At 40.6% G+C, this 12,289-nt stretch overlaps 1 protein-coding gene across 3 annotated transcripts in view; it reads left to right on the top strand.

The window, feature by feature from the left end:
* pla2r1 (phospholipase A2 receptor 1) overlaps positions 1–11,010 on the top strand; it is a 31,284-nt gene extending 20,274 nt beyond the window's left edge. For 2 of the 3 annotated variants that reach the window (XM_085457256.1, XM_085457261.1), the window contains 10 exons: positions 484–601; positions 718–857; positions 1,625–1,766; positions 1,948–2,183; positions 6,103–6,295; positions 6,421–6,555; positions 7,508–7,630; positions 7,706–7,882; positions 9,831–9,866; positions 10,108–11,010. In XM_085457256.1, the coding sequence (XP_085313382.1) occupies positions 484–601; positions 718–857; positions 1,625–1,766; positions 1,948–2,183; positions 6,103–6,295; positions 6,421–6,555; positions 7,508–7,630; positions 7,706–7,882; positions 9,831–9,866; positions 10,108–10,325 (1,518 nt within the window). In that variant the 3' untranslated portion in view covers positions 10,326–11,010. Of the gene's footprint in view, positions 1–483; positions 602–717; positions 858–1,624; positions 1,767–1,947; positions 2,184–6,102; positions 6,296–6,420; positions 6,556–7,507; positions 7,631–7,705; positions 7,883–9,830; positions 9,867–10,107 lie in introns of those variants that run through there. The other variant, XM_085457268.1, reaches the window with a different exon arrangement.
* The last annotated feature ends 1,279 nt before the right edge of the window (positions 11,011–12,289 follow it).

Below are 12,289 nucleotides of genomic sequence, written 5' to 3'. Positions count from 1 at the left end.
TTTTTTGCCTTATATGCTATAATTCCATGTATGTTTATGCATTTAAAAAATTGCTGCAATTATTTCCTACTTTCCTCGAAAACTCCAAAAAAATGAGAGGTGAGAGAGGCTTAAGACTTTTGCACAGTACTAGAAGGGAGAGAAACACGATAATAACAAAGAGACTCAACCTTTTGGTTCATAGTTAATGGGGCTTGAACTCCTTAGTCAGAGAAACCTTAACTGCTTTCAAAATACAACAGAGACGCTGTCATTTCCTCGTGTAACGCGACCAGATTTCTCTCAAATTGAATCAAGAAGCAGAGCTCTTGTTGCTGAAACTTTCCCTTTTTGTTAACCAGTAACATTGTGGTTGCATTACCTCCTCCCTCCTACATGCTTTGACTTCTGTATCTTTGAGTCGTGCACACTCCAAACAACAGTCCTGTCAGTGATCTGGGATTTGCATTCATGTTTTGTGTGTGTGGTTGTGTGTGTTGGCAGTGTCTCCTGCTTCACCTCCCTACCAGTCCAAAAGAGGGAAAGAGTTGGAAAGATGCCCAGTCCATCTGCTCTTCTTTTCAAGGCTCGCTAGTTGCCATAGAAGATGAGATTGAACAAGGTAGAGTCTTAGTGAACTGCACAACCATGCGTCAATGATTCGCTGCACAATCACTGCCTGAGAAGACAAACAGCTTTATTTCCACTTTTTTTCCTGTCATGTCATCATTTCTGTAGCCTTCATCACCATGTTTCTCCAGGGAAGCGCTGTAGGTGTGTGGATTGGGTTGAGAGATGAGGACACCATGAAATGGACCAATGGGAGGCCAGTCAGCTACACCAACTGGTCTCCAGTAGAACCAAAGAACCCTCTCAATGTAAGCTGTAGAAAATACCTGAAGTTCACTTTATTAACTGCTAGAACTGCTAGCATATTCTTAATATATGAGCTTGTGACTGTGTGAATATGTAGGAAGTACCTTGCTTTTTGTCCTGTGAGAGCTTAGTACATCCAAGTTACAGTCATTTTATATTAGATAAGGAGAAATAGCACCTCCCACTGCTGTAAAACTGGCCCTTCCAGTGCAGAGATTTGAAGGAAGGCACAGATGATTTGGGCATGTGCAGAGGAAGGATAGCGGAGAAAGGATGTTGAATATGGAGCTGCCAGCCAATTAGGAAAGGAGGAAAACCACAGAGAAGAGTAATAGATGTAGTGAAAGAAGACGTGTAGACTGCTGGTCTGATAGAGGAGGATGAGGGGAAAGAGTGAGATGATGGCAGCCCTAAAGGGAGCAGCCAGAAGAAGAATACAAAAAAAAAATAATTCATTAAAGCTGTGCAAAATGTATTCGTTCATCTCATTACTTTGGCTTTAGACACTTGGAGTATGAATAAAGTTGATTTGATTGCAGTTTTTGGGCTCAAGTCATGACATTTTCATAGTTTAAGTCTAAAATTTTGTTTGACTTTATTAAATATACTAAAGTTATCGTATTAAAGAAAATCAGGTGATTCTGGGGTAGTCAACTGGGAGGTAGTGATTCATTGTTCCTGAAACGAGCTTGTCGTGAACAGAGGTGACACATGCTAATAAATGTGCTATTGTCAGTAGTTCTTTAGTAGTGGTTCTTTATGTTCTCAGGAAGACACGTGGCTCCAAGGATATACTGATGAGCCTCTGTGTACTGTCCTGTCCAACAACCACAACTTCCACCTGACGGGGAAGTGGTACGACGAGAAGTGCAGCGAGAGCGGGTATGGCTTTGTATGTCAGAAACCTCAAGGTAAGGCTCCCTCAGGTTCTCTATCTTTGGTTTTTGGTTTTTTGCTCTGAAGGTTTGGATGGATGGATGGATGGATGGATGGATGGCAAAGCTAATTAGCGATCCATTAGCTGTGTATGAACTAATCCATCATGCTGAACCTTGAGTTCTCCCCACACTCCTCCCTGCTTTCTTGTCACAGATCCATCCAAACGCCCCACCCACTCGTATCACCACCTTCTCCCAGAAATTATTGAGTACAGGAACCGCAACTACAAGGTTGTGACTGGCAACCTGAGCTGGTACGACGCGATGAATAAGTGCAAAGGCCATGATTCTGACCTTGTGAGCGTTACAGATGCCTACCACCAGGCTTTCCTTACTTTCCTTGTCAATAGATTGGGAGCGCCGCACTGGATTGGACTGTACAGTGTAGACGTATGTACCTTCTATCCTCTTATCTGTTATGTACTGTATACAGTGGGGCAAAAAAGTATTTAGTCAGCCACTGATTGTGCAAGTTCCCCCACCTAAAATGATGACAGAGGTCAGTAATTTGCACCAGAGGTACACTTCAACTGTGAGAGACAGAATGTGAAAAAAAAATCCATGAATCCACATGGTAGGATTTGTAAAGAATTTATTCGTAAATCAGGGTGGAAAATAAGCATTTGGTCAATAACACAAATACAACTCAATACTTTGTAACATAACCTTTGTTGGCAATAACAGAGGTCAAACGTTTACTATAGGTCTTTACCAGGTTTGCACACACAGTAGCTGGTATTTTGGCCCATTCCTCCATGCAGATCTTCTCGAGAGCAGTGATGTTTTGGGGCCGAGCAACACGGACTTTCAACTCCCGCCACAGATTTTCTATGGGGTTGAGGTCTGGAGACTGGCTAGGCCACTCCAGGACTTTCAAATGCTTCTTACGGAGCCACTCCTTTGTTGCCCGGGCGGTGTGTTTTGGATCATTGTCATGTTGGAAGACCCAGCCTCGTTTCATCTTCAAAGTTCTCACTGATGGAAGGAGGTTTTGGCTCAAAATCTCACGATACATGGCCCCATTCATTCGGTCCTTAACACGGATCAGTCGTCCTGTCCCCTTGGCAGAAAAACAGCCCCATAGCATGATGTTTCCACCCCCATGCTTCACAGTAGGTATGGTGTTCTTGGGATGCAACTCAGTATTCTTCTTCCTCCAAACACGACGAGTTGAGTTTATACCAAAAAGTTCTACTTTGGTTTCATCCAACCACATGACATTCTCCCAATCCTCTGCTGTATCATCCATGTGCTCTCTGGCAAACTTCAGACGGGCCTGGACATGCACTGGCTTCAGCAGCGGAACACGTCTGGCACTGCGGGATTTGATTCCCTGCCGTTGTAGTGTGTTACTGATGGTGACCTTTGTTACTTTGGTCCCAGCTCTCTGCAGGTCATTCACCAGGTCCCCCTGTGTGGTTCTGGGATCTTTGCTCACCGTTCTCATGATCATTTTGACCCCACGGGATGAGATCTTGGCGTGGAGCCCCAGATCGAGGGAGATTATCAGTGGTCTTGTATGTCTTCCATTTTCTGATGATTGCTCCCACAGTTGATTTTTTCACACCAAGCTGCTTGCCTATTGTAGATTCACTCTTCCCAGTCTGGTGCAGGTCTACAATACTTTTCCTGGTGTCCTTCGAAAGCTCTTTGGTCTTGGCCATGGCGGAGTTTGGAGTCTGACTGTTTGAGGCTGTGGACAGGTGTCTTTTATACAGATGATGAGTTCAAACAGGTGCCATTCATACAGGTAACGAGTGGGGGACAGAAAAGCTTCTTACAGAAGACGTTACAGGTCTGTGAGAGCCAGAGATTTTCCTTGTTTGAGGTGACCAAATACTTATTTTCCACCCTGATTTACGAATAAATTCTTTACAAATCCTACCATGTGGATTCATGGATTTTTTTTTCACATTCTGTCTCTCACAGTTGAAGTGTACCTCTGGTGCAAATTACTGACCTCTGTCATCATTTTAAGTGGGGGAACTTGCACAATCGGTGGCTGACTAAATACTTTTTTGCCCCACTGTACCTCTGTAGTGTGTTTGTGTGAGATATTACTGTGTGTATCTTTAAACAAATTCTTTTTGGACATACACAGACTGCTTCCGATACCTAAACGGCTTTCTTGGTTATGTGCGCCTGGTTAGCCTAAAGGCTAAATCACAATCACCAGGAGGTTTTTGTCAGCTGTTTGGGGAATACACATTTTTCCCTAGCAACTAGATTGTCACACAGCAGTCTCTAGGCCTGTATGACTGGGGCCATCTTCACGTGATCCTACACACATCACACATCAAGTTAGCGCCACATGGTTAGTGGTCACGTGTCTGCAAAACCTCAGTGTGAAGAGTTCAGAGTTATGCAGTACATTTTTTGTTAAAAAGCATTTCTACCAAGCTCCTGTCTTCAGATTTAACGCATTCAATTTAATTGTTATTAAGAAGGAAAACTTCAAAGATTTAACTTCAATTAACTTACATTTGTTGTTTTTTGGTGGTTTTTTTTTTTAAATGTTATTATCTTTTCCAGCAAAGCTCACTTTGTCCTTGCACACTTTGTTTTTTTGCAGAAAAGTCCACTTCTTTGGACAAGACTAAAAGGTTACAGATCATTAAGCATGCAGATGAAAATGTTGCAAGTTGTGAAAGCAACAGTGAGAATGAAATACTGAACGAAACAATCAGTATTAACCTCAAAGCACAACCACATATGATGACACAAAACGACAGCACATCCTTATTGCTGCACACTAACAGAATAATAAGCAATAAACCGAAGACATTACACCAGACGAAGCACTCAGAGTGCAAACCTTTCCCAAGGCAGCTCACTCAGTGGACAGTATTTGCTTTTAAGTAAACAGTATTTGTTTTTGTACATATATATATTCACCTTGTTTTCCTTGCTCCTTTTAAATGTACTTTAAGATCTTTGTAGTCCAGAAAAAATAAAGCATCTTGGGATCTGCTTGAAAGAAAGGCAGACATGAAATGCAAAAGTGATATCAGACATCAAATATGACATGATATTTGAAGGAAAACTAAAACGTGATACTTAGAATCCCCATACATTATTCTCTGTATGCCTCTATGTTGTCGGTACAAACATTGGCAGTAAGAAACAGTCTTAAATAGCTCCATAAAGCTGTTGATCTGTTGATCTCAAAGAGAGGTCAGAGGTCAAGTGTGACATGACATTTTAAATCTTTATGCACTACTTTCTATATGTTACACACAACACACTTATAAGGCTTTTTGTGAGTTTTAAATAAATCATTAAGTTGGCCTTGAAGACTTCGGTGGATGGAAGCCAACCTTTAATAGCTTCTTAACATGAACCCACACTACATACCTTTTAGCAGAATGCATTAAAAACTTTTCAAACCGTTATGTTTACAACCAGAATGAGCCTCACACATGTAAACACAACCAAAAAAATATATCCTCCTTGGTGTATATATAGTGTACTGCTGTCACACAGTTGAGATAGCATTGTGTGCCAACTTCCTACTTTCTAACAGTCTGAACAATCAGATTAAAGGGACCTGTTTCAGTGTCATGGGATCTGATTTGTGACTCCTGATAGGTGAGGCTGTGGACTTCTGCTGACAAAGGGAAGTGATATTTAGACGTTTCTGGGTGTGTGGGATTTAGCGGAGTTGAAGCAAAAGCATTTGATTATCGTTTACTAGAGGACGTCACTCTAGTTAATATCACTGTCTTATTCCTTAGTGAGACTTCTGTTGGCGTGTTGCCCATGTAGAGATCTCGTGGGCACGTGTTTTCCCGTCAGTCTTCCTAGCCACTGTAAAATATCGTGAGCGTCGAGACAAATGAACACAGTGTGTGTGAGGAGCCGATTTCCTCTATTATATGTATTTTATTACTCATGTTAAAGATAAGCCAGCTACTCATTTTTATTGTAGGGTCTGCCTTACAGTATAAAGCGCCTTCAAGCGCCTGTTGTTGTGATTTGGTGTTGTATAAAGAAATTGAATTAAATTGAATTAGCAAATTTTAGTCAGTAATACATTGACCGGTAGCTAGATGCTTCCTCAGAAACATATATCTCCTTAAATAAAGTTTTTTTTATTTTTAAATATATAACACAACAGATGGTTTTATGCAGTAAAATATAGAATAAAATGTGTGTTGGGCTGAAGAAATACACCTGACACACTGGTAGAAAGCCAGCGCTAATGACAGTTTATCCACGCGAGCGTCAGCACTGATTGCAGGAACATTTTGGTTGCTTCTTATTTAAAGTTAAGTCATGACTGACACTTTGTGACTGTGCTTCCTTACAGAGCGGCATCAATTATCAGTGGTCGGATGGCAGCGACACAGTGTACACGCACTGGGACGCAGCCGACGACGATGACGACTTTGAGACCGGCGAGTGCGTGTACATGGACGTGAATGGAGGCTGGCGGCGAGCTGACTGTGAAACACTGCTGCCAGGAGCCCTGTGCCATGTTCCCCAAAGTCCCTCCAAGCCAAGTCGGTGCTACTTCAGTGAAAATCCGTGCACCCGACATTGCATCTATTCAGCTTTTGGTTTCTGTAGTTCACAGCGGAATGTGTGAAAATACCCATTTCCTGCCTTCTCCTGCTGTCCCTCGCAGGCAATAAACCGTTAACCGCGAATGTGATGGCGTGTCCCTCCACATGGGTGAAATTTGGACATGGTTGTTACAGCTTTGAGTCCGTGGCGGAGAAACGTAGTTTTGAGAAGTCAAGAGAGCACTGCAGGAATAAAGGTAAGCTATTCGTCGGATATGACTTACAGTCACTACCAACGCAGCTGCTATCTGTTAATGTTTCCAGACCGATAGCTGTAAATTATCTTATTTCTCAGCTGTTTTTTCAGACTGTGACATGACGTGTTGCTTTTTGAGTTTCTTTAACCTGCTTTACTTTGTCAGACAAGTTCTATTTAAGTGATTTCTTGATTCAACAGGTCTGCCAATAATCAGGCCTGGGTGTGGCTAGTGAAATTAAGTGTGGTTAATCCCAGTTCATTCATGATTCACCAAGGAGAGGAACTACTTTTTCAAATAGGGACAAATAGATCTGAAGAGCTTTTTTCCCTTAATAACTGAAGCCATCATTTTAAAACTGCATTTTGTGTTTACTCGGGTTATCTTTCTCTAATATTAAAATGTGCTTGTTTATCTGAAACATCCGAGTTTGACAAAAAATCTCGAAATCAGAAAAGGGGGAGATACTTTTTCACAGCACTGTAGGACCACATGCAGCACCTAGATTAATGAAGCTTAGCTGAACTTGGCAAGAAGTTCAGAAGCAGGATGAAACAACGAGCCTGTCTCTCTGCAAAGATAACATCCACCCACAGCAATAAAAAGTAAAGTGTAAAGTTAAGCTGTGTTTTGTTTTGTTTTTTGCGGCGGGTTATTTGTCTGGTATTTTCTTTGATTTTTTCCTTAAGACGTCTCTTCTCGCCTGCCAACTTCACAGTTATAACAGGACAGAGCCAAGTTGTTGTTTCACCCTGCTTCCTATCTTCTATCTCTTCTAAGTCAGGCTAGCATTCTCAGCGTATCTGCTCATATATTGCATTGAAAAATGAAGGTTAAATTCAAACGTCTGCCTTTTAGTAAGAAAGCAAATAAATATTTTCGTCATATTCGCATTCCTTTGCAACACTAATTATCGTGAGTGTGTCATGTTTCTGTTTTTGTCACCCACTAGTCAACACGTCCGATGTCCTGACCATTGAGGATGAGACAGAGAACCGTTTCATCATGGAGCAGCTCTGGTCATCGAGGCTCCTTCCCCAGACCTTATGGTTGGGGATGCACTTCAATGTTGACAGTAAGAGTCAGTCGCTTTTCTGTACCATCAGATAAACACAATGTCGTGTCATTAAAGTGAGGAATCTGCTTTTAGCTGACTCTATGGCCTGGGTAGATGGTTCACCAATGGAGTACACCAACTGGCCCCACAAAGGTCCAAACCCCAAGCTGCTGACTGAGGATTCCTGTGTCACTACTAGGGTAGTTGATGGTACTTGGCACTTTACACCGTGCACAGAGCGGCTTGGCTTCATCTGCAAAATCATCTCAGGTAACGTGAATCAGAGGCTCCCAAAATCTGCACCTAAGTCACAAAGAAAATAAAAGAACTGACATTATAACAAAAGTGGAGTACAGAGAAGATTAGATACAAGACATAAAAGTAAACTCCTTGTTCACTCTGCTGGAGGAAGATTTGAATCAAACTCTAAATATTATTTCTACGTCTTTCAGCTCAGTGTTTTGGCTTTCCAACTGACAGCCAGTTTTCAGTGTTTTGGGTGAAAACAGTAGAGCAGCCAAACAGCTCCTTCTGAACACAAATCAAGCAAGCAACTATTTGGTGAAGTATTTTGCTTTCTCTTGGAAATCCATCCATCCATGCTCATCTGTGTTTGCAGCTCATTTTAATGCTCTCAACGTGGACAAGTCAAACTTCAAAACAGGGAAGGCAGGATAGTTAAAAGTGCTATAACCCTATGCAGAAGGTTGTGCTCATTCTAAACAGATAAACAGCCTGGAAACTAAATTTGTGGCTCCTAAAGAACACTACCACAGGAGGCATGTGTAGAAACTGTGAGCATTACACTCACTGCCCACTTAATTCATTAATATATGAATTTAAATATCTTATTAGAAAGTCACATGGCAGCAACTTGATACATATAGGAAAGTAGACGTGCTGAAGTTCAAAACTGAGAATCAGAATGAGGAAGAAAGATGACTTAAGTGACTTCAAACGTGTCATGGTTGATGGTGATGGTGATGGAGTAATCTGAGTAATTCAGAAACTGCTGACTAACTACTGGGATCTGGGCTTTAGCGAGTATGACCCTAAAAAGAGCAAATAGCAAGCAGCAGGTTTCTGCAAAAATGGTTTGTCAAGTCATGTCAGCTTTATTTATATAGCACATTTAAAGGACATCAAGTGTCGGCCAAAGTGAAAGTGAACAGAGAGACAATATAATCAAATAAAAATAGATAAGATAAAAAACATTGTAACACATCCATATATACACACACAGGCAGACTCTTATATATACTTGTTTGTAGAAATATACATGTATGTGTACATGCATATACAAAAGTGTACACATACACACACAAGCACACATACGTGAACATAAAATACATGTATACATATACACAGGCGGAACAGGCTTGAGTGACAGATGCCTAAATAGAGAGAGTTACAGTAGTCAAGACGTGATGATATGAAGGCATGGATAACGGTTTCCAGATCTTTAGATGATATTTTTGAGTTTAGAAATGCTCCTGAATTGGAAAAAAATGCCACAAACAACTGAGTTTATTTGTTTGTCCAGCTTGAGGGTAGAATCGAAAATGAAACCAAGATCTTTTACATGGGGATGTACATTAGCTGATAGTGGGCCCAAGTCCTTTCTTATGAGACTAACAGACTCTTGCTTACTGAAAAACTCTGTCGATGTCAGAGGTCAGAGAAGGGTAGTCAGACTTGTTCAAACTTATAAAAAGGCAACAGTAAGTCAAATAACCACAGGTTACAAGCACATCTCTGAATACACAACAAAGGGTTACAGCAGCAGAAGACCACACCAGGTGCCACCCCTGTCAGGCTACAGTTTGCGCAGGTTCACCAAAATTAGACGTTAGAAAATAGGAAAAATGTTGCTTGGTCTGATGACTCTCAATTTCTGCAGCAGCATTTGGATGTTGAGGTCATACCATGGACTAAACAACATAAAAGCTTAAATCCCTCCTGACTTGTATTTACTGGTTCATTGTGGTGGATTCACAGGTTTCTTTGTTTGTCTGTTTGTTTTATATATTTAGCTCTATAGAAATGGTTAGAAATCATTATTGAGACCTAAAATAAATCAAATGTTCATATTGATTCTTTTGATAATTGTTGCTGCACCGTAACATAACATTTGAAAGCATAAACTTTTCCTATTTATTGATCTTTGCTGCATATTCTCACCTGATGAGTTCAAAACGGTTGTGCATTTCTTTTCCAGATGGAAATACTGAGGTGGAAGTGAAACCGCTGAATGGTAAAGTGCATTTCAAGCTAAATAACTTAAAAACATTGAATGTTTTTCCGTAGGTTTGATATGTGTGAGGACGCTGTTTCATGTTGCAGGGCCGCGTTCAGCTGGAAGCTCAAATATGTGGCTAAACATGCTGACCGCGATTCCTGCTGCAGTGTTTAAGCCCTTTGCATCCTATTTAATAAGAGGTTCACACATTAAATTTAGAGCACGACTACATAAGAGCTGCTGTTGTGCGTTTCAGGTTTGCATCACGGTGTCATCCCCGCTGCTGTGCTGGCAGCGTTGCTAATCTTTATCCTGCTGGCAGGGGTAATGTGGTTTCTGTACAAGAGGAGCTCCGGACGTTTCCAGCGGCTCCCCACGCTCGGCAGCGCTTATTTCAGGCAAACGGACTCGCAGGCTACGGAGTCAGATGGAAACGTTCTCATCGCAGACCTGGAGCCTCCCTCGGGAGAGTAGCACGCGTTGACTTGTTTCTTCCTCGAAGCCTCTGCTGTCCTCCCGTGCTCCGTCACCTTGTCACCGTCAGCTACGGATGCCGCGCTGCACTGTAAAACTGTGATGCTGACTCCTCAGGACAGTGGTGAGATGATGACGGCAAGCAGTTTCGAGCGCGTCTCTAGTTTTCATTTACTCGCACCATTTAGGTCACCAAACACTTGCAAAGACACTTGAAGGCCACGGACTAAGAGATCACACAGACCAAGAAGGGACGCTAAAGAGCTTTGGACTTGTTTGAAGAGGTTCCGTTTGATGTCATCCGGGATTTATTCTGTTATGATTTGTAAACAGTGTTAAGGAGAATAATTTAAGACATGCTCTTGGGCTTCTTTTCAGGGCAAAAAGTCACTTTCATTGTCAAGCATGAGTACGATTCATGATAAAATATTCTTTACAATGATGCTTTGTTCATTCAGACTTCTGTTGATGGGTCTGTATGCATGGTACAGTATTTTGTCAGTATTACTTATTTTGTCATTTTTTATTCTCTCATGTGTACGTGCTGTATGTTGGTCATGACCAAATAAGTACTGGGACTGAATGGATTTGCTTGGTTCTGGCTGCTGACGAAAAGAACACAGAGGGATATATGTTTTGCACAGTTTTATTTGTGTTTTAATAAATCGAATTTGGTTGAATGGTTTCTGTTAGTTTCATTATTACTTACTGTACTTTCAATTTGCCTGGTGTTATTTTCTTTGCTTCATCACCTTAAACCCACACTTCCTCTTAGACGGCCAACTTAAAAGATGCCAGCAGAAACCACAGTGAGGTTGTGCATCTCGTATTTAACTATGTTTTGTCTTTTGGGCATTACTATTTTTACCAGAAAGAAATCTAAAAACTTAGATTGACGTGAGGGACAGAGATCAGAGTCCTTACAGACTGCCTGGGGAATAATGTTATTGATATAGTAATGATGTAGGGCCATAAAGGTCATTGTCCTTTTTTATTATCAAAGGAAACCATTCGTGCCTATCGGTTTCCCTTGAATGTTATCTGTTATGTTTTATGATCTCACCCTGAAACAATTTCTTGATAAATTTCTTCACTGTCCTGAGGGCAAACTTTTTTCCTGACATGGTGCCCTTTAAGTAATAATTTAATAATCACCCGGTGTTTTGTTGATCTCTGTAAAACGCACAAACGTCTCGGTGTGTGTGCAGTAATTATCGGTAACGAAGCTGGTGAAATAATAGAGAATAAACAGAAATGAAAGGACAGGTGATCAGCTGTTAGCTGTCACGGGACTTTCATAGTAGATGAAAAAACACCCGAAAGCCCGATTATTCAGGGAAACAACCGAGTGGGTGCGAAATACCTTTCTGGGCAGGGTATGTGAAAGGAAGACGCCAGAAAATAACCAGAAAGTTCACGGTACTTGAGGGCGAAACCGGAAGAAGAACGTCACCACCTTCCAAATTAAAATTTAACGGTTGACTACGTCAACTTTTTTCTTTAGGTTTTTTTTTTTTTTTTTACAACACCGTAATTTAATTTCATTTTTGGCTAAGTATTTAAATTTCTAACATAATTCTGGAACATGTTTTACTCCTTTGTCCTATTTTTATTTTTTATTTAAAGTTTCTCAAATGGGATAGCCTAATATCATTTTTAAACTCGTAATTTGATATGTTTTTAAATGTAAATGTGTTCTAATATTTTTTTAATTGTATCTGATAATACTGATTTTGGTAAAAAAAAAAAAAAAAAAAAATTCAAATTTGACTTGGGGTTTCGCTTTATAATGGAGTTGGTTTCATTTCTTACCATGTTGGAAATACCCCTTTTTATATTTATGTAAATTGCATAATTATTGCATAAACATGGGCCTGAGCTGTAATATTTTATTTTATGTGGATGTGGTTTTACATATAGATTTAATATATAATTTTGACTTCTATTAGAGTCCTTCTGCATGC

This window comes from Copadichromis virginalis, linkage group LG1 (genome assembly GCF_057382275.1).
Source record: "Copadichromis virginalis isolate Kocher_CV1m ecotype Utaka linkage group LG1, C_Virginalis_male_GT1.1, whole genome shotgun sequence".
NCBI lineage: Eukaryota > Metazoa > Chordata > Actinopteri > Cichliformes > Cichlidae > Copadichromis > Copadichromis virginalis.
This window is presented reverse-complemented; position numbering and strand designations above follow the sequence as displayed.